The following is a 22537-nucleotide window of genomic DNA, read 5'->3' on the forward strand; positions in this document are numbered from 1 at the left end:
CTAAGATATGATTAACGTGGTGGGTGGACTCATTTACATTTTGAGCAAAGCCAATGAGTCTAATAATAGATTAAAATGCAGTGTTGAGGCTGTCATTCTCAGCATCTGTGTGGATGTTAAAATCGCCCACTATAATTATCTTATAGCTAAGCACTAAGTCAGACAAAAGGTCTGAAAATTCACAGAGAAACTCACAGTAACGACCAGGTGGACGATAGATAATAAGTAAAACTGGTTTTTGGGACTTCCAATTTGGATGGACAAGACTAAGAGTCAAGCTTTCAAATGAATTAAAGCTCTGTCTGGGTTTTTTGATTAATTAATAAGCTGGAATGGAAGATTGCTGCTAATCCTCCACCTCGGCCCGTGCTACGAGCATTTCTGGCAGTTAGTGTGACTCGGGGGTGTTGACTCATTTAAACTAACATATTCATCCTGCTGTAACCAGGTTTCTGTAAGGCAGAATAAATCAATATGTTGATCACTTATTATATCATTTACTAACAGGGACTTAGAAGAGAGAGACCTAATGTTTAATAGACCACATTTAACTGTTTTAGTCTGTGGTGCAGTTGAAGGTGCTATATTATGTTTTCTTTTTGAATTTTTATGCTTAAATAGATTTTTGCTGGTTATTGGTGGTCTGGGAGCAGGCACCGTCTCTACGGGGATGGGGTAATGAGGGGATGGCAGGGGGAGAGAAGCTGCAGAGAGGTGTGTAAGGACTACAACTCTGCTTCCTGGTCCCAACCCTGGATAGTCCCGGTTTGGAGGATTTAAGAAATTTGGCAGATTTCTAGAAATGAGAGCTGCTCCATCCAAAGTGGGTGGATGCCGTCTCTCCTAACAAGACCAGGTTTTCCCAGAAGCTTTGCCTATTATCTATGAAGCCCACCTCATTTTTTGGACACCACTCAGACAGCCAGCAATTCAAGGAGAACATGCGGCTAAACATGTCACTCCCGGTCGATTGGGGAGGGGCCCAGAGAAAACTACAGAGTCCGACATTGTTTTTGCAAAGTTACACACCGATTCAATGTTAATTTTAGTGACCTCCGATTGGCGTAACCGGGTGTCATTACTGCCGACGTGAATTACAATCTTACCAATTTACGCTTAGCCTTAGCCAACAGTTTCAAATTTCCTTCAATGTTGCCTGCTCTGGCCCCCGGAAGACAATTGACTATGGTTGCTGGTGTCGCTAACTTCACATTTCTCAAAACAGAGTCGCCAATAACCAGAGTTTGATCCTCGGTGGGTGTGTCGCCGAGTGGGGAAAAATGGTTAGAAATGTGAACGGGTTGGCGGTGTACAGTGGGCTTCTGTTTAGGGCTACGCTTCCTCCTCACAGTCACCCAGTCTGCCTGCTTTCCCGGCTGCTCGGGATCTGCCAGAGGGAAACTAACAGCGGCTAAGCTACCTTGGTCCGCACCGACTACAGGGGCCTGGCTAGCTGTAGAATTTTCCACGGTGCGGAGCCGAGTCTCCAATTCGCCCAGCCTGGCCTCCAAAGCTACGAATAAGCTACACTTATTACAAGTACCATTACTGCTAAAGGAGGCCGAGGAATAACTAAACATTTCACACCCAGAGCAGAAAAGTGCAGGAGAGACAGGAGAAGCCGCCATGCTAAACCGGCTAAGAGCTAGTAGCTGCGCTAAGCTAGTGGATTCCTAAAAACACACAAAGTGAATAATGTGTAAATAATTTAGAGGTGATTCAGCAGAGGGAGTGCTTTAGTTAAGGCACGTGAAGATTACACTGTGAAACAAATTGTTATCTAGGTAACTAGAGCAATCTAACTGCGCAGATTAAACAGCTAACAGATACAGCAAAACACCGCTGTGCTCCGGAACAGGAAGTGATACAATACCGCAGTGAGAGCCAACCACCAGTAGAGGCAAGCAAGAGCTAAGCACTAAGTCCCATCCATACCAGTAGCCTCTTCACAGTTTGCCCAAGCTGAACAGTTGTGTCTCCTCTGATATCTGAAGCCAAGCTGAGGCAGAGTGATCCTGCTGACAACCCGCCGACAGGTGTCTTCAGTCAGCTAATCAGCTGGAGTCAGTTTGGGGAGGAAGCTCACTCCTTCACCCTTCCTGCAGGTGGCATACTATGACCGACTTTGACTGACTGATTTTTGACTTTGACTCAACAGTGATGATGATGATGATAATGGTGATGATGATGGTGATAATGATGGTGGTGATGATGATATTGGACATGGTGATGATGATGATGATAATGGACATGGTGATGATGGACATGATGGTGATAATGATGGTGGTGATGATGATGATGATAATGGACATGGTGATGATGATGATGATAATGGACATGATGGTGATAATGATGGTGATGATGGACATGATGGTGATAATGATGGTGGTGATAATGATGGTGATGATGGACATGATGGTGATAATGATGGTGGTGATGATGATGATGATAATGGACATGGTGATAATGATGGTGATGATAATGATGATAATGGACATGGTGATAATGATGGTGATGATGATAATGATGATGATGATGATAATGATGGTGATGATAATGATGGTGATGATGGTCATGATGACGATGGTGATGATGGTCATGATGACGATGGTGATGATGATGGTCATGATGACGATGGTGATGTTCCATCCTCTGTGATACTGTTTCATCTATTGGCGTGTTTAGAATCCACTGACTTCATTTTTTTTGTTTTCTGATATGAAGTTTGTGAAATAAGTTGTGTTCCTGCTCATCTTCTGTCCTTGTATTTACTGTGGAAACGTGACTTTCAACAGTTCGGCTGATTCTGTTTGGTCACCACAGCGTACTATGTCGCCGCCTCCCAAAATAACTCTCTAAAACAAGGCTGCACTTAGAGGCGGCACACGCAGTGCACGCTGGCTCACGCTTTGTTTCTTTTCTCACTCTCACAGTCTGAAGGACCTTCGTAAACTGGCCAGGAGGAGAAAAAAAAAAAAACCTCAAATAAAAAACCCAATGGGTTCATCTTACAAATTATGTTCAGGTTCATGTCCCCAAACTAAATCCACACAGTGCACAGTCTAAGTGCAGCTACATTTAGGACATGTGCAACTTTGCTATCAACACAGTGCGTAATCAGAGCTCAAAATTGCAATTGCAGCACTATTTAGATGCCAGATTCAAGGGGGGTGTTTTGGCAGCATCCAAGCCCAGCCACATTCTTGGTCAGAGCATCTGCAGGTGGTTTCTACTACTACTACTATACTACTACTACTACTAGAGGTGGGCTGATACAAGAATTTTGGTATTGATCCGATACCAAGTAAATACAGGTCCCAGTATCCGCTGATATCAATACTGATTACTGATACTTTTTCATATTTAAGCTTCATAGATCCAAAAGACCTAGGATAGAATATCGCCAAACATTGTACGTGACAACAAAATACCCTATCATCACAATCAACATTTTTGTTTAGAAAAATATCACTCAACACAACTTAAAACAAAATCTCCTGAGGTAGAGGGCTGACAAACCACAATACAAGGATGCGCTGCTCGTGTTGTGTGACACAGTGCAGCGCTGCTCTTACAGACAGAGAGTAGACTTTGATGAATCTGCGTGCGCAGCAGTCAGTGCGTGAGGGAGAGAAAAAAGCTTGAGTATCGATCTTTTTACACAAGGATCATTCAATATCAATACCAGCGTTGGTATCGATATTAGGATCGATTCGCCCACCTCTAACTACTACTACAGTCTCTGTATAAAAGGTGGGGGAGGGGCATCAGTTCCACAGGGCGTGACTAACATACAATAGATATGCATGCACGGGCAGCCCAGCTATGAAAACAAGAAATAGAAAAGCCCTGATTACAACACACACATAGGGAGTGTTGCTTCATTTTCTGCACAGGATGCCATTACTCCACTACATCTTTGCTTGGAAAACAGTTGTTGGCTGTTATATTAATGGCTAAAGTCATGTTTATAGCACATTTAACATATATACATACCCAACAGAATAAATACAAACAACAACCAGATTAGCAAAAACAATATATATATATATTGTCTAGAGATGAAAATTTCAATATTGTAGCCACCAGGCAGCAGATAAGTTCTAAATGATCTCAAAAGAATATCTCACGCCGGCTGTTCTCATGCGCATCACTCTAAGATCACTCACTGACACCTTGGTGGACAAACTGAGTTTTGAAACAAGCTGCCATTTTTGTTTTATTGTGGTTCCAACTGTGTGTTTCTTTTGTTCACATGATTTTGCGACTGTAAAGTTGGATGAGGTCACACCTGCTGTCATTCAACTCAAACTACAATTTTACACACATTAAGTTGTTTGCCAACAATATCAGAGACACATGTAAATCTCATATCAATTCCATCAGCTCACCAAATAAAGTTCAGGTTCTTTCCAGGGTGTTGCAACTAATCCTGAAGCTGAGGCTTGTTCCAGGGTACTTTTGTACTTAGGTTCTCAGTGGAAAAATCAAAACAGCAGTGAGCAGTCAGTGACAGTGGACTGCTATTCACTGCTGGTTATTTTGTGTGTGTGTGTGTGTGTGTGTGTGTGTGTGTGTGTGTGTGTGTGTGTGTGTGTGTGTGTGTGTGTGTGTGTGTGTGTGTGTGTGTGTGTGTGTGTGTGTGGGACAAAGCCTTTTACCTCTAACTGGAAGATGAGTGTGTGTGTGTGGTGTGTGTGTGTGTGGGTGTGTGTGTGTGTGTGTGTGTGTGTGTGTGTGTGTGTGTGTGTGTGTGTGTGTGTGTGTGTGGTGTGTGTGTGTGCGCCTGTGCTGGCAGGATAATTAGACCTTGTGCTGTGCTCACTGAGAGTCGTCTAACCACAGGGCTGAGCCATAATGAATCTGCAGCGTCTGTCACGGACACTGGCTGCAATAACCCTCTCAGCACATTTACAGACATTTGAAAACAAAACACAATCGCACACATGGTACAAATGTTTCTCTGGCAGAGAAACACACCAAGCTGCAGGGCTCCGCTGGGCACGTTTTCAAAGATACAGTCACACAGTAAACAAGTACTACTCAATTAACTAACTCAACTATTTAAAATAATCCAAGCAAAGTTTTTGTACAGATAAGAAACCACGATACAGACGCCCAAACCTGGTAACCAGTGCAGGAATGACAGCTAACCACATTTTTGATTGATGGCATTTCCCAGTCAGGTGTTTCCCTTATCATTGTGCCATTGACATGTCAACAGGTTAAGAAAACTATGACGGGTTAGAGTTGATTTCAAGTGTTGTATACCCAGTGAGGTTCAGACTACATATACACAAGCTATACTAAATACGAAATGGATGAAATAGAGCAAAATGGGGACTGATATTTATGAAATGGGGTAAAATGGAACAAAATGGAGTAAGCTGACCCAGACTAACTCCAAATGTGAGTAAATTAAGTACTTTTATTTACTTTTTGTTGTTTTTTGTGGCATTTTGGAAATGCGGAAATGTGCTCCGTACATGAACTCATATGGCTCTGTGACTCAGGGCGGGTGTGCCATCTGGTGTTCGAGAGATGAAACTTCAGCCACTGACCCAACAATGGCCCCGTTTATATGTACATTAAACCTGTATACGATTAATCAGATTTGTTTCATTATTTTATATTTGTGCATGTTTCAACATTCTAAAGAGCTCATTTCTTGGAGGCGGGAGGGGGAGAGCCCTGTCTTTTCTCTATTCATGGTTTTAGAGTATCCCAGAATCCTTTGCGCGCTGGGGAGGGAGGCTTGATAATGGCCCAGCTTAATGCTAACTTTAACTGTGAAAATGCCACAGACATGCTAACACGTTAGCATATGTCCCGTTTTTAAGTTATAAAATACATCTATCAACTGTTTCAGAAGACCATAACAGGTCAGTTTAACATAAAAAGGTAAATATTACTCACAGACATATGCTGTTTAGGGTTTTAGTGGGGAAAAAATTAAGATAAAGTGAAATAAAACAAAGAACCAATGAAGCAGCAGAAAGAAGATTGAAGAATTGCTTCATTGGTTCAAGGTTCAAAGCAAAGCCGCGCTGCAGAAAAGGTTGATTATACAGACCCGCTGCAGGGTCTGTAAGCAATGTAGAGAAATGATCATTTTCCTGACAAACCCCCAAAAACAACGACTGCTCTGAAGTACCGATAAGGGAATCATTAAGCAAAAAGGCTATTGATGTCGATGGATTGAATAATTTCTTACGGATACCCGAAATGAACCAATTCCCGATACGCAACCCTAACAACAACACGCTTTTTTTTTATTATAAAACTCACATTAAAGACTCACAATTATCTTAGTTAAACACCTAAATACATATTTGGTTGAACTCACCTCCATAATGACGCAATGTTGCAAACAAGTTGCCGCAAGCGCTTGTTTACACTTACAACGAAATCTCTGCCTCCCCAGCGAGAACATGATTACGCACGAGATTTGACACCATAAAGGCGTCAATAAAGTCTATGCTTGTTTTTCAAGACCTGCTCTTTACAAAATGCAATGTAATTTTAGGCTTCACTTTGCTCCATTTCATTACATTTTACCCCATTTTGTACATATCAATCACCATTTTGATCCATTTCATTACATTATACTCCCACTTCACTCCATTTCACCCATTTCGTATTTTAGTATACCCCCAAAGGTTTTCTAAAGAGCGGGCTGAGGTTCAGATAGAGCACATCTATAGTGTATGTCAATCCCTGACAACCCACTACTGGGTAAAGGAGCGTCGTCAAGACAAGTATGACCTTAGCAGGACAAATGAAGCTTGAATGTGTCTATTATGTTGAAGTTACCAAACTAGCTAAAGCTAGCAGGCTAACTCACCTGAATTTCAATGACTCATGCATATTTTTTGTGGACTGGTTTGTGATTTGTGTAGCAAGTGCATTGGGTACGGGTATTACAAACTATAACTGATATATAGCCTCAGTAATAATGATGAAGGCACAATTGTGGCAAATGTTGGCAAGCTGTTGATACTTACTAATTAGTGCTAACTGTGCTAACACACAAATTAAATTATACTAAAATTTTACTTAACAGAAACACTGGAGCACCAACTTCTTAGATGGTCCATTAGAACAATTAACCACACACTTGACACTTGATCATTTATGTTCACACAATCCTTCCATGACGTTAAATACATATTGGACTCAAATAGTTTGAGGAAAGAGTTATGATCTTACTTTTCAAAGTCATTTTAAATATCCCATTTACTGTACATATATACTCATAATTATTGCACCACATTTTGATATTAAAATATGATGTTGAAATTGAAACTGTTCTTCTCAAAATTGAAGCACTTTGTCTTTGGAAAACTCTCAATCATTCCATCAATTCTGGTCCAAATTGAATCAAAACACTTCAAGTTATTTTGTTGACACATACAGACAAGCAGACAAGGTCATTGGGGTCAACTGTCTGATTATTGTAGCCCACTATCACCTAGTATGTAAAATAAAAAACACACTAAAGCCTCAAACTGGTGAAACTAGAACCAGATATTTGATGGTGCTGCTTAATAAGTCAAATGATCATCAAACTAACTGTTTTTGTGTACTAGAATACTCAATACTGTTGTTATGAAATAACGTGAAACCAGAAATGTGCACGCTCACACACACACACATCTGGTGAGCGAGCAGAGAATGAGCCGCTACATTCCTCCTTTCTTTGCCTCCTCATTGTTGTGTGAACACACGTCAACACTTTGTGGATGATTCTGTGCCAAATTTCAGACAGAAACACAGATTAATGTCCGTGAGACACAAAGACACAAACACATCTGTTTCCTGTCTTTCTCCCAAATAACATTTGTTCCCACTGTTGATATTTAGCCTGTCTGAAGAACTGCTTAAGCAAAAAAGGGAAAAAAATGGATACTCAGAGGGTGCAACACCTGTGCTTTAAATATTTAACACAGATTCATGTAAACTCATTCTTTAGGGCTCTGAGATTTCTATCATATTGGTTCTGTGTAGCCCTGAAATTTGATCAGTTCTGCCCAAAACAGAATAATTTTACCTTTTTTCAAGTTTTCTTGTTAACTAATGAATTTTAAATGGACTGGCACCCACCTGCTTGGTTGCTCTTGCAAACCTTATGTACCGACTGACTTTCTTTTATTACGTTCGCCAAGGACATAATAAAATCATCAGCGTTTATTTATTTATTTGTCTGTCTGTCTTTTAGCCAGATTACATCAAAACTACTGCACAGATTCTCACCAAATTTTCACCACAGATAGATATTAGGGCAGATATTAGGGCATGGAAGACTCCACTGAATTTTGGAGGTGATCTGGATCCGGATTGGCAGACGTCAGAAATCTCTGATTATTCTTGTTGTGCATCTTTTTGTGACTGTCCACTGGGATTAGATGATCTGTGTCTGCTGAGTTGTATAAATTCCAGAACAAGATGCATCTCTGTTCTTAGACTTATTAGACTTACTGGACTTAGTTTATAACATATCAAGTGGATTCTGCTGTCCTGTAAGTAATTTGGCCTGTGCTATACATGCATTTTTAGTTTTATGGTGTATTATACTGGCTTTGTACTGTTTGGTTTTGTTTAATTTGTATTTTACATTAAAGCACTTTTTATTTATATCATGGTTACTAAATCATTTGCTTTGTGAGGGAGCATCTTTGCTGAGGGTTGGGTCTCTCTTAAATTTTGGCTACACTTTGTAGTCTTTTTCATCCATATACTTAAACTCTCAGGAAACAAAAAGGAGACAAAAGGCATATATTATAAGGCCTTATTACTAAGTAACTAATTCTTTTACTTGTAATTCTTTTGGCTGCTCATGTTTTGCTTTGGTTCACGGCAGGAGATCTGGTAAGGATTTGTGTTGAATTGGCACTTACTGCACCGGAACGCCCTTCCTGACACAGCTCAAGATATCCATGAAGAACACAGGTGGCCTTGAACCAAGGACCTTCTGTTTGGTTGCACCACTGTGCCGCCTGATCTCACACGAGGCTAAAAGCGTCCACAACAAAGCAGACTGCAGATCAAGCCGGAACGCACCTCATAGTGTGACAAAGCCCTGACTCACAGCTCGGACTCGGGGAGTCAATTCTCACTCAGATTTCCAGCTAAGAAATGAAAATTCACACATTCCGGCTGACTGTTCAAACACAGAATCTCTAATGTTGGAATCTTCTGTCAAAATCTGGAGTTTCATGTGTGATCATCCCGACAGCGTGCAGCCACTGATGACCGATAACTGGCAGAAAACCCAAATCTCAAAGACAGATGGGTAATTCGACTCGGTTAATCATCAGTTCAAGAGCAATGTGATGATTGTTGGAACCACAACTGCACTCAAATAACAAGCCTTTAGGGGTTTCATGGCTTTTTGATGAAAGGATGCGTGTGCAGGTTGTGTAGGGAGACACACAGTAATAAGAAGATACAAGAGGTCGACTGTCTTCCTGCTCCATGCTCATCAGCCGTCAGAGGCTTTGACTAATCAGACTTCTCAGCCGTTCTTGCATCTGAAGCAGGTTCACAGCGGGGCTGTTGATGCCGCACTTCATTCTCCTTAACGCCTTCATCCGTCTCTCTGATGTGATTTAATTGAATTTAAAGCAGCCCTGATGCTTTCCCCGTCTTCTCTCTTGTCCTCCAGGCGTCACTCAGCTCATTGATAGAACGCAGAGTAAGTGATGATGCAACATGAAGAAACGCCGTCCAGATAACCAATGAGCTCCAACTGCAGCTACGCAACGTTACAGCACAACCTGTCCAAGTGTCTGATATCGGTGTGTGAAAATGTTATTCCCAAACAAAATCAGCATGTGGCTGTTAAGTCACAGCTGGGTCATTCTGAAAGGAAAGTGTGCGTGTGTGTGTGTGGTGTGTGTGTGGTGTGTGTGTGGTGGTGGTGGGGGGGGGACAACGGGGCCTCAGTGATGGTCCACTCACCCTTCTCATCAGCACTCTGTTGTTGAGGTCATCGCCAATCCGTCGGAGCTCTTGCCCGATGCTCTCCGCCTCCATGACCCCTGCTGCGTTTGCTGGCCAAATGCTAGAGGGGCGGGACGAGATTTCTGCAACATGCACAAAAAAAATACACTTAATAATAACAACAATAAGTACATAAGTCAATAAGTGCAATAATAATGGAAGTTGATGCAAACCCTAGACACTGCACACTGGGATACATCCGTGTCATGTTACCATTCATTTTCTATACCCTTTATTCATTTAAATGTTGTGGGGAGCTGGAGCCGATCCAGCAGTCACTGGGCACCAAAAAGGGCACAGACCAAATCGGCTGTCAGTCTATCACAGGCACTGCATATAGATAAACACATTCATGCTCTGAATCCCATCTACACTCAATTCATGCTTTATCCACACATAAATCACACACACACACACACACACATATATATATATATATATATATTATATATATATATATATATATATATATATATATATATATATATATATATATATATATATATATATATATATATATATATAGATATATGTGTGTGTGTGTGTGTGTGTGTGTGTGTGTGTGTGTGGTGTGTGTGTGGTAATATATATGCCAGGCCTGTATGTGGCGCTGTAACATTCCCACAAAAATTGGAGAAGAACACAAAAATGTGCATAAGAAGTTGAACTTCTGCTCTGAGTCACACTGGATGATAAAGCGACTAAACGACAAGCGTATGTTGACTGAGAACCATGTCAATGCAACACACCCGATATAATGGACGCGTTTCAGGCGCAGGAACCAAGACGCTCCACAGAGAAAGACGTGATGTCTTGTGGCCGGGGTTTAAGGCTGAGGTTCGAGAGGTGGGGCTATAATAATTTCACAAAAGTTGGTGGTACACATGAAAAAATAAGGCAGTCCTCTCTGGGACCCGTTTTCAAAAATTAGTGTTTTCAGGCTCCGAAAATGCCAGTTCTGTGTGGACGAAACGCCGATACAATACAAAACACAGCATTCACTCCAAGAATTATTCAGATTATTTGATATGGTTTTTGCAGGATGGAATTCTGTTTTTTCTATGTTGCTCAACACATGCAAAAATGGGAAAAAAAAAAATTTGTTTGTTTGAAAATAATGAGGAAAAAACCCCAAATGCAAAACACTTTGAGCTTTAAATTATATATAGGATTTAACAGCTTAAATTGTACCAACTCAAGATGAATTAATGATTTTCAGGAAGGATATTTAGGGATTTAATTATTATTAATACATTTATTATTAATTTAATATAATTTAATTATTAATTTGTATTAATTATTATTTTACATTTATTAAATTAAAATATTGAGAGCATTAAAGATGTTTTTGTTCCAATGGCATCACAAAAAGCAGCGAAATGTCAGGTGTACGTATCAGGTGACCGGGTGTGAGCGTGTGTTCGTGGTTTAATGTGTTATATTTCATTCTGAAATACAGTATGACTATGAAAGGCTCTGACCTCTTACCGAGATCTCTGCGTATGACCTCATGACGCTTTGTGAAACCCAGACTTAATATTTGTCACATCCTCCAATATTGAAGAGACCAAACAGCAATTGCTATTCCAGTTCACCGGAGAGGCCAAACACACGCAGGGAGGCAAAAAACAAGTTAGATTGTCACGACGTGCACATTATGTGACATTACAAGCGCACGCAAATGCACCGGATGGTATTTACATTCCACCATTTTCCATACTGTTTATTCATTTAAAGGTCACAGTCCAACCAACAGACTTGGACTGATGTAAGTGCCTCAACCCTAAATGTTACAAAACTCTGCCAGATAAGACTGCAAAATAAGGCATTTCATATAGTTTTGAGACATTTTGAATCATTCCACCAGTTAATGATGTACTTTCAGGGAATTTTGAAACCCCGAAAAGCTTTTATAGAGCCCTCAAAATATCATTGCAAAATGTTTTTACGTCAAGAGAATGTGCACTCGTTTTACTACATTATATGCTAATTTTGCTAAATTGTGTGCATGTTTCATTAAATTGTGCTCTCATTTTCCTATATTGTGTGCACACTTTAATATACTGTGATCATTTTACTACATTATCCACTCATTTTGCTAAATTGTACGCACGTTTCATTAAATTGTGATGTCATTTTTACTATATTGTGCTCTCCTTTTGGTATATTGTGTGCACAGCTTAACATTACTGTGATCTCGTTTTACAACATTGTGGCATGTTCCACTAAATTGTGCTCACATTTTACAATATTGTGTGCACAATTTAATATTGTGATCTTGTTTTACTATATTGTGTGCTCATTTTACAATATTATGTGCACAATTTAAATATTGTGATCTTGTTTTGCTACATTGTGCGCTCATTTTGCTAAACTGTGCTCTCATTTTACTATGTTGTGTGCACAATTTAATATATCGTTATCTCATTTTACTATATTGTGCGCTCATTTTACAATATATGTGCACGATTTAATATATTGTGATCTTGTTTTGCTACATTGTGTGCTCATTTTGCTAAATTGTGCTCTCATTTTACTATGTTGTGTGCACAATTTAATATATCGTCGTCTCGTTTTACTATATTGTACGCTCATTTTACAATATTATGTGCACAATTTAATATATTGTGATCTTGTTTTACTACATTGTGCGCTCATTTTGCTAAATTGTGCTCTCATTTTACTATGTTGTGTGCACAATTTAATATATCGTCGTCTCGTTTTACTATATTGTGCGCTCATTTTACAATATTATGTGCACGATTTAATATATTGTGATCTGTTTTACTACATTGTGTGCTCATTTGCTAAATTGTGCTCTCATTTACTATGTTGTGTGCACAATTTAATATATCGTCGTCTCGTTTTACTATATTGTACGCTCATTTTACAATATTAGGTGCACAATTTAATATATTGTGATCTTGTTTTACTACATTGTGCGCTCATTTGCTAAATTGTGCTCTCATTTTACTATGTTGTGTGCACAATTTAATATATCGTCATCTCGTTTTACTATATTGTACGCTCATTTACAATATTATGTGCACAATTTTCATATATTATGATCTTGTTTTACTACATTGTGCGCTCATTTTACTATGTTGTGTGCACAATTTAATATATCGTCGTCTCGTTTTACTATATTGTACGCTCATTTTACAATATTATGTGCACGATTTAATATATTGTGATCTTGTTTTGCTACATTGTGTGCTCATTTTGCTAAATTGTGCTCTCATTTTACTATGTTGTGTGCACAATTAATATATCGTCGTCTCGTTTTACTATATTGTGCGCTCATTTTACAATATTATGTGCACAATTTAATATTATGATCTTGTTTTACTAAATTGTGCGCTCATTTTACTAGTTGTGTGCACATTTAATATATCGTCGTCTCGTTTTACTATATTGTACGCTCATTTTACAATATTAGGTGCACAATTTAATATATTGTGATCTTGTTTTACTACATTGTGCGCTCATTTTGCTAAATTGTGCTCTCATTTTACTATGTTGTGTGCACAATTTAATATATCGTCGTCTCGTTTTACTATATTGGGCGCTCTTTTACAATATTATGTGCACAATTTAATATATTATGATCTTGTTTTACTTACATTGTGCTCTTCATTTTACTATGTTGTGTGCACAATTTAATATATTGTCGTCTCGTTTTACTAAATATATCGTCGTCTCGTTTTACTATATTGTACGCTCATTTTACAATATTAGGTGCACAATTTAATATATTGTGATCTTGTTTTACTACATTGTGCGCTCATTTTGCTAAATTGTGCTCTCATTTTACTATGTTGTGTGCACAATTTAATATATCGTCATCTCGTTTTACTATATTGTACGCTCATTTTACAATATTATGTGCACAATTTAATATATTATGATCTTGTTTTACTACATTGTGCGCTCATTTTACTATGTTGTGGGCACAATTAATATATCGTCGTCTCGTTTTACTATATTGTACGCTCATTTTACAATATTATGTGCACGATTTAATATATTGTGATCTTGTTTTGCTACATTGTGTGCTCATTTGCTAAATTGTGCTCTCATTTTACTATGTTGTGTGCACAATTTAATATATCGTCGTCTCGTTTTACTATATTGTGCGCTCATTTTACAATATTATGTGCACAATTTAATATATTATGATCTTGTTTTACTACATTGTGCGCTCATTTTACTATGTTGTGTGCACAATTTAATATATCGTCGTCTCGTTTACTATATTGTACGCTCATTTTACAATATTATGTGCACAATTTAATATATTATGATCTTGTTTTACTACATTGTGCGCTCATTTTACTATGTTGTGTGCACAATTTAATATATCGTCGTCTCGTTTACTATATTGTACGCTCATTTTACAATATTATGTGCACAATTTAATATATTATGATCTGTTTTACTACATTGTGCGCTCATTTTACTATGTTGTGTGCACAATTAATATATTGTGATCTTGTTTTACTACATTGTGCGCTCATTTTGCTAAATTGTGCTCACATTTTACTATGTTGTGTGCACAATTTAATATATCGTCATCTTGTTTACTATATTGTGCGCTCATTTTACAATATTAGGTGCACAATTTAATATATTGTGATCTTGTTTTACTACATTGTGCGCTCATTTTGCTAAATTGTGCTCTCATTTTACTATGTTGTGTGCACAATTTAATATATCGTCATCTCGTTTTACTATATTGTGCGCTCATTTTGTTAGAGTTGAATTGAGAAATTTGTGTTAAAATTTCATTTCAACTCAAAATGTATCAACACCCAGAATTTTTTATTCTCCAACTAAAACCACATAATAAGACATTTCATGTCACTTTGAGACATTTCTGCAATCCATTCCACCATTTCCAGTGTATAACATTAACTGGTGGAATGGATGCAGAATGTCTCAAACAACACAAAAAGAATAATTTTGCAGTCTACATGAGAATGAAATAAGATCCTGGGTGCTATAACATACATTATGCCAGCGTGGTAACTGGATGACATTGGGTCCTTACTGATTTAGCTGTCTGATGGGCACTTGAACCAAGTATTCTTGGTCTCAGGCCCACTGCCCCCACAATAGAGAGCTAATGATAAGCTTCTCTGATCGTTCGTATCAAATCCCTGTACATTCCTGTCAGGTTTAGAGAAGAAAGAGTTGCACAACCTTAAAAAGATGGAAACATAAACTTGAACTGTTTAACATTTACTTGAGGATCTACAGTTTCCACAGTTTGAGCTTTCTGTTCAGTCTTGTTGCATAAACATGGCTGGGTTGTGTTTGCTTTTTTTTTTTTTTGTTTGGTGAACCAACATTCAGAATTCTGTTGTTTCTTTTCTTCTTCTTCTTCCTTCTGATGGAGTGTTTATAGGGTTAGAGTAAGAGTTTGAGTTAGATGTGTCATTGTAATAGTTAAGATCAGGTTAGGATGTAACTAGAGTCCTCACAACAGACAGACACACAAGGATTGTGCCTGCAATCTTATCTCTGTCCTATCTGATGGACTTAGCGGACAGAATAAAGGCTGAATGGCTTCTGTCTGCGCTTTACAAAAGACCCGCAGGCTTATTTTGACTGTCATGTGCATGCACAGAGACAAACAACTGACATGAACGCACACAACTGTGCACACACACAATGCACGCATACATGCCAACACTGCTGTGTTTCAACTGCTACCTTAAAAGCCTGGCTGCATAAAAAAGACAGCATACTACACAGATGACAGTTGCTGTCAATCCTGTTAGTTGGATTATGAGTACAAGCACATGTGCACACCACAGTCTGTGCTGTTTAACATAACGATTCGAAAATTCCAAAATAAGCAAGATGGACAAATGAACATGCATTATGCAACATACTGGATGTTATTTCATGCAGTTTGGACACAATAAATTGTTAGATGTAGACTGATTGCCAGCCCACAGCAATGTGAAGGAAACTGTGTGTGCACACCACAGGCTATGCTGTTTCTTAACACAAGTTTCTTAAATTACAAAAATAAGCAAGATGGAAAAATAAATCTGCACTGGATAAAATACTGGATGTTATTTGATGTGGTCTGGACAGATGAAATCATCAGATTCACATTCATTATTAATGAATGTGTGATTTTTCTGTATATAAGTTGCAGGATCTCTCAACATAGTTAAAAAAAAAAAAAAACCTCTGTGATTATATTCCAGAAAATACTGAACACAAAATGAGAATTTGCATGATCCCACAACTTTATGAAAATTGGACTCACATAGTACGAATAAGTACAAATCAGGGCGAATCATGGCGGAACAGCTCGAATGAGCAAACCAGGAAAACATTAAGCCGATGAGCAGGCGTGCACAATCCCGTTGCGATGGTGTCGTGCAAGCAGGAACACAGTGCGAGCAGCTGGGTCATGTTGCACCACATTGCGCCGCTGATGTGGAGAACAATAAAATAAAAACCAGTTATATAATTAGTGAATATCACTGGGTTGATATAAATAATAATAAAAGGGGACAGAATACAGAACCCCGTGGTTTAACAACCCTGGTTAATTAAAAAATAAATGTCACTCACAGAATTCAAACCTGCAGGCTCTGATTACCAGATGAAAACTTTACCACTGCGCTACAATCACTGTCTTATAACAGGAGCGTGAAATGGCTAAAATCATAAAGCAGATAAAACTTATTTTATTTAAAAAAGCACTGTGATAACTGACCAAACAGTGTTTGTTAAGGTGTATTTCTATTATATGTGACTGAAAGTGCATATTTGTCACACTGTTGGCTTGTCATCTAGTCCTGCGACGCTCACAGTACACGTTTCGGGCTGGGCCCACGCACGTGTCGGCCAGATACGCGTGTCCTGTCAGACAGACGTGACATTCATATCGCCTCCTGCATCTCCGCATGAACTGATGGCCCATTTCAGCTGGGACAGCTTGTCAATGTGCGCGCTCTCCAGCCCGTCGCAAAAGTGATGTATGTTTTTATGTATCTCTACATGACGACAGCAAGCACACACACACACACATGCGTGTGTCTGTCAAACATGGTACGTGTTCTGCAGCTGTGACGTCCAGGACCAGAGATGCCTCAACAGCGGCTGGCAGCCAGCCACGCCCCATCTGTTCAGCGCACAGACCAAGCTGTCACTCTGTGATCAGATGAGAGGCACCTCGCCTGCGGGGTGGCGCGCGAACCACACGCACGTGTTGTGGGGGGGGGGAGCCGACACTCTGACACACCACATTTGCCCTCTGCAACTCCACAGTCGTGGGGCACTTAGACAAATTTCACCACCAGCTCAAAAGTGATCATCTGCTGACTGTTTTCATGATGATAGCGCGAATGGACACACAGTTTCTAAGTGCTAAGCGAGCGGTGTAGATGTTCGTGTGTATCACCTGGAATTTGTCCGACACCTGCCGTGAGAGGATCTAATGGGCTCTCACAGCGCACACCTCTGTCTTCCAGCCGCTGGTGTGTGCAAATATTTTGTAGCAACAGGTGTACGAGGCAGCTATGATTTTACACGTTTTGCATATGATTCCTGCTTCATGTGCAATTTGATCACATTTGTACCATGTGTGAAGGGGCCCTAAGAGTTTGACTCATTCATGACAACAGTGAATCTTCAACAAAATACAAAAAAGGACCAAAAAAAAAAACAAAAAAAAAACAGGCAGAATGCAGATTTGGTTTTTTGGATGTTTTATACAAAAATAATGTGTTCCTGCACATCCATTGATATTGGAGCTCTCGTATCATTTTCACACGTTTCCAACAGCTGCTGGACATTTGTCTTTGTCTGAAATGTTTCTGTAACTGCAGCATGAAGGGTTTTATGTGTTTAAAGACTATAAAAATTGCCAAAACTTGCTCAGCCATTTGTAAAACAACTGCATAAAAATCAGCACTAATTTAGTTTTGGCACCAGAAAAAGGGTCATGTGACTGTTTGATGTGCAGGTTTCACTCTGGGGGCTGACCACACTGAGGCATGATTCACACGCTCGTCACTACAGATCAGGATTCAGATCTGACCACGAGGCTGACTGCACACATTTGTCAACAGCGCAAATTACAGACTTAGAATTTGCAAAAATCAGATGCGTTTCCATGTCAAACAATAAATCAAAGCACAAAACAACATCAGGAAATGGTGACAAAATGTTTGTCAGAGTGCACATCTCTGTGGGCCAACCCATTATTACCTCTGTTAGTGGTCTTTATGATGTCATAAGTAGAGTCCTACGATGGGATTTTTTACTAGGGAATAAAAAAAAATGACACTATCACTCATCTTTAACCACTTACTCCAACTGAGGGTCACAGGGGGCTGGAGCCCAGCAGTCATAGGGTGTGAGGCGGGGTTCACCCTGGACAGAATGCCAGTATGTCGCAGCGCGGTGTCGCACATATGGACAGACAAACACATTCACACCCACATGCATGGCTACGGACAATTTAAGCTTGCGATCCAACTAAACCTGCCGTTTTTGGATGTGGGAGGACGCCGGAGCACCGGAGAGAACCCACACAAACATGGGGAGAACATGCAACTCCACACAAAATATCACATTTGGGAATCGATCCCATGACCTTCTTGCTGTGAGGCGACCATGCTAACTGCAAAACCACCGTGCACAATCGTTCAGCATTTGTTTAAAATGTACTTCTCTTCTCTTTTGGCCCCGCCCAGCTGGAGTTTTACAGTGACCCTCTCTTGTTTGCTGTAAAACACATATTCTGTTTGAAAATGAATAGCAGCTGATCGCTTTGCCTCAGTCTCTTGTAAGCTAATGTGACCTAGAGATGATGGGGGTCCCAGCCATGCTTGACAGCATTGTAAACAAAACCAACAAACTTAATGACTCTGCTGAACAAACTACATAATGACGCCCAGAACCAAAAGTTTTAATGTTGCCGAAAATAACACAGATACCCAATAATTTTGTGAAAGGCTCATGTTAGCCAGTAATAACGACCAACCAATTTATTTTCTCTCTCTCACTGCATTTTATCATTTTTTGCGTGTGTGTGTGTGTGTGGGGGGGGGGGGGGGGGGGGGGTCAATCAATGCTTTTCTGACATCACAAAGGCCTATACTTCTGTCCCTCTGGGTTGTCAAGGAGGGAAGGGATTTTTAAAGGAATTTTGACAATATTGGTGACAGTAATTTAATATTTTTACATTTTATATTTACATTTACCAAACAACAAAAAGAAGTAAACACATAACCTCCTACCTCCTCTGTGAGGCTATGTGACTCCAGCGTTATCCATCAGTCTGTGTTCAGATGCTAAAAGTCAACAAGTGGTTTTGTGGTTTATGATGAACTTTTGGGGGAGGGACGTGTTTGGGTTGAGGAATTGTTACGCCACACGGGGTGTTGATCTGAACGTGCCTCACTTTTTCTCGTTTTAACCAGCTTTGTATTTGATCTCTAACTATCTCACTCTATGACATCACTAACAGCTGGTGTACGCTCTCCCCGTGCCTCTTACAGTTTATTTTCGATTTCACAAAATAAAAAAGAGCTCAGTACACACATGATGTTCGAGCGCTGTTGTGTCTTTTCAAGTTATTATTGACATTGAACAAGTGCGATCATCCGCTGCACACATTAGATCTCTAACATGGAAGCCGTCTGACGGGAGCGCGTGTGAGCCCAGATCTGGTTTTGTCTTTCACAAACCCACACAGCAGCTCTGACTGATTCATCACTGGAAGGGCGCAAACAAAAACACAACTCACTTTTAACTGGTTCAGATTGTCTTTGCGCGCGTTTATTTTGGAGCGCACGAGTAAATCTGTTGTTGCAAGACTTTCGATATGATACATTTTAGGTGCTAAAAATTAAATTAAACTGCGGTTTGTTTTGTTTTTTTTATTTATTTATTGCGAAGTTTGGTAGATTTTTATTTTTGATGGCGCGATTCTTACAAACAGCTGCGTGCGCTAAGTTTTTTACGCACGCCAGGAATAAATGATATTAACAAAAACACAGCAGCTGCACTTTGTTTGCCGAACACTGTGCCTCTGGTCACGTGAGATTTAATGGTGGTGTTGAAAAGTGCCTCTGCTCACCGTGCAGCGCCCGCCTGCGTCCCCGGTCCTCCGCCGTGCGCCTCGGCCCTGCGATGCAGTGCGTGCATCATCACCTGGCCAGAGGGGCTCGGTGTCTGCGTGCCTTATCAGCCGTTACCGGTCGCGGGGGAAGCGGAGAGCTCGGCAGAGAATCTCCGTCGTAGGAGAAGTATCCACTGGAGGAACGGCAAGTGACGCGCCGAATATCGACCTTGTCTGAAAGCCGCAAAGGCCGTGGGAGAGGACGCGACTCCACTCAGGACGGCGACTCCAGCTCTGTTTCGTCTCCGATGGACCCAGCGTGGGCCACGGCTCTGGCTGCCGGCTTCGTTTGGCGCTTCTGAACGGGAGGTTTGCGTCGAGGCTTGGCGGCGCTGACGGACGGCGCCTCTCATCCGCCCTCCTCTGCCGTCTTTAACTGCGGAGCCATCGGATCGCTCGCTGGTCTGTTGGATGGACAGAGCGGCACATCAGCCAGAGCTTTCATGCTCTGCTTAAACAGCCTACAGCTCCAACAAGTCTCTGCCGGCTCCGTTACGCACACAGCGCGGTGCAGCTGCTGCTGCCACAACACCAGCACTTAAAAAAACACCATAGAATTCTAGTTCTAACTTATGATTTATAATAGTTTATCTGTCGGACTACTCTCTTCGGCGCAATTATTAGATTACCCTTTAGAACAGGGCCAAAACATAGTTGCCTTTTACGCAACTTTTGGATGCGCTTTGACGCGTTCTTGTGGAGTCGCACAGTGGGATTTCCTGTCCAAACAGCGCGCTTTATTGTTGTTAGAAGTTGCTGATTGCAGCAATTTTTTTTATTTGACTTGTGAGTAAAAGTAATACGCGCGACAGATGCGCCCGGAGTAACTAAACTGCGCACAACGCACTGACAATCAGCTGGAAATACCACAAATTTCCCAAAATATTTTTTTGAAAACTGCATTTAAGAAATGAATGAAAAGTCAAATGTAGAATCACACGTGTTTAAGATAATATGTTAAAGGGATCACATCCCACACTCCGATTTGACATTTGGACCAAAACCTGACAGTCTAACAAAAATAGACTCGCTGAGATGATATTTTGTTGCAGCGCTTCCTGTTATCCAAACTATACTTCAGTTTCCTCAGCGCACGGATTCCCAGTGGTAATGATCTTTTTCTGTGACATACTCACCTTTAAATTAGAGCAAACATTGTTTTTCAGCGCGTTTGGTCAATTCAACATTTTACGCACGTTTAATTTAAATTATATTTTTGCTTTACGCAGAGGATCGTCGGCAACAGCGGCAAGTAAATCGGCCTAAATGATGAATATGTGTGAAAAAAACTACTTTCTAGACGTGGGTTTCGGTGCAGATCCGATACGAGACGCGGGGGAGCTGTATCATGTGATGAAAAATGTGCGTAAAAACGCACATTTTTGTGCAGATCGACTCAACTTTTTCTTATTTTTCATTGTGTGGACACTGTCTCGTCGCCAGCAGGAAAAAAAGCTACACGCGTGTGCCAAAACAAACTAACAAAATCATTTTATCGGGTTGGTCGGTAGGATCCGTTCAACGGCGCGTTACAGTAACTTTGCGCATAAAATGGAGACGTAATCGGCAGGTTATGTCTCATTTTTCCCACTAGTGATAAAACAGACTGAAAGCAGTTTTTATTTCAGGTGGGACGAAACGTGTCTAAATTATATCTGTCAGAGTGGTGATATGTAACTGTTGCACACGTGAGGATGAAACATTTCAAGTTCGTGATGCAGGTGCGCCTCCAAAGGTTAGTCCGCGCTGTAACGGGATTGGTGAGTTCTCGTAAAGTAAAAAAAGAAAAAAGAAGAAGAAAGAAAGAAAGAAAGAAAGAAAAGAAAAATAGACAGTGGTTACACTGGGATGGTCCGCCGACTGTCAAGTGTTAAAATAATACATATGAACAAACGTGATTCTTCTGAAAATCTGTTGTTTTTGTTGCTGTGCAAAGTTTGGAACGATGTCGTGCGTAACGCCACTGCGGCTTTCCACCAGCCGCATCCCAGAGATCGCGCACGGCTCGTGTTGTCCCGCAGCAGGGCCTTACATGCTTCCACAACCGTGAAAGTGTGCGTAAGTGGTTCAAAATGTAACTGAAGCCGGTGTGCCGCAAGGCCGAACGCGCGGACCGGCTCGCTGCAAGTGTTTAAACGTCGTGATATGACGGGACAAACCGGCTTAAAGTGGGAAAGTGTCGCCCTGAAGTAAACACATGTCCGCCGCCGAGACGTTTAGCGCACAGACCACAATGCGCCAGCTTTATTCATGCGCATTTTTAAAGTCCAACTCACTTTTCGTACGCATGAGCGGCGCTATTTCCTATTTTTCAAGGCTTTTGTTGTTTATTACGCATTACAATGTTTGCGTGGTGACAGCTGATCCGCCGGTTTACGCACG

At 40.5% G+C, this 22537-nt stretch overlaps 1 protein-coding gene across 1 annotated transcript in view; it reads right to left on the reverse strand.

Moving 5' to 3' along the window:
• Positions 1-22537, reverse strand: part of LOC117523840 (bcl-2-like protein 11) — a 77960-nt gene that overhangs the window by 24913 nt on the left and 30510 nt on the right. The window contains 5 exon segments of the mRNA XM_034185455.1: positions 9961-10085; positions 19679-19749; positions 20114-20216; positions 20219-20312; positions 20315-20525. Of these exon segments, the coding sequence (XP_034041346.1) occupies positions 9961-10085; positions 19679-19749; positions 20114-20216; positions 20219-20312; positions 20315-20525 (604 nt within the window).

This window comes from Thalassophryne amazonica, chromosome 13, assembly GCF_902500255.1.
Source record: "Thalassophryne amazonica chromosome 13, fThaAma1.1, whole genome shotgun sequence".
Lineage (NCBI taxonomy): Eukaryota > Metazoa > Chordata > Actinopteri > Batrachoidiformes > Batrachoididae > Thalassophryne > Thalassophryne amazonica.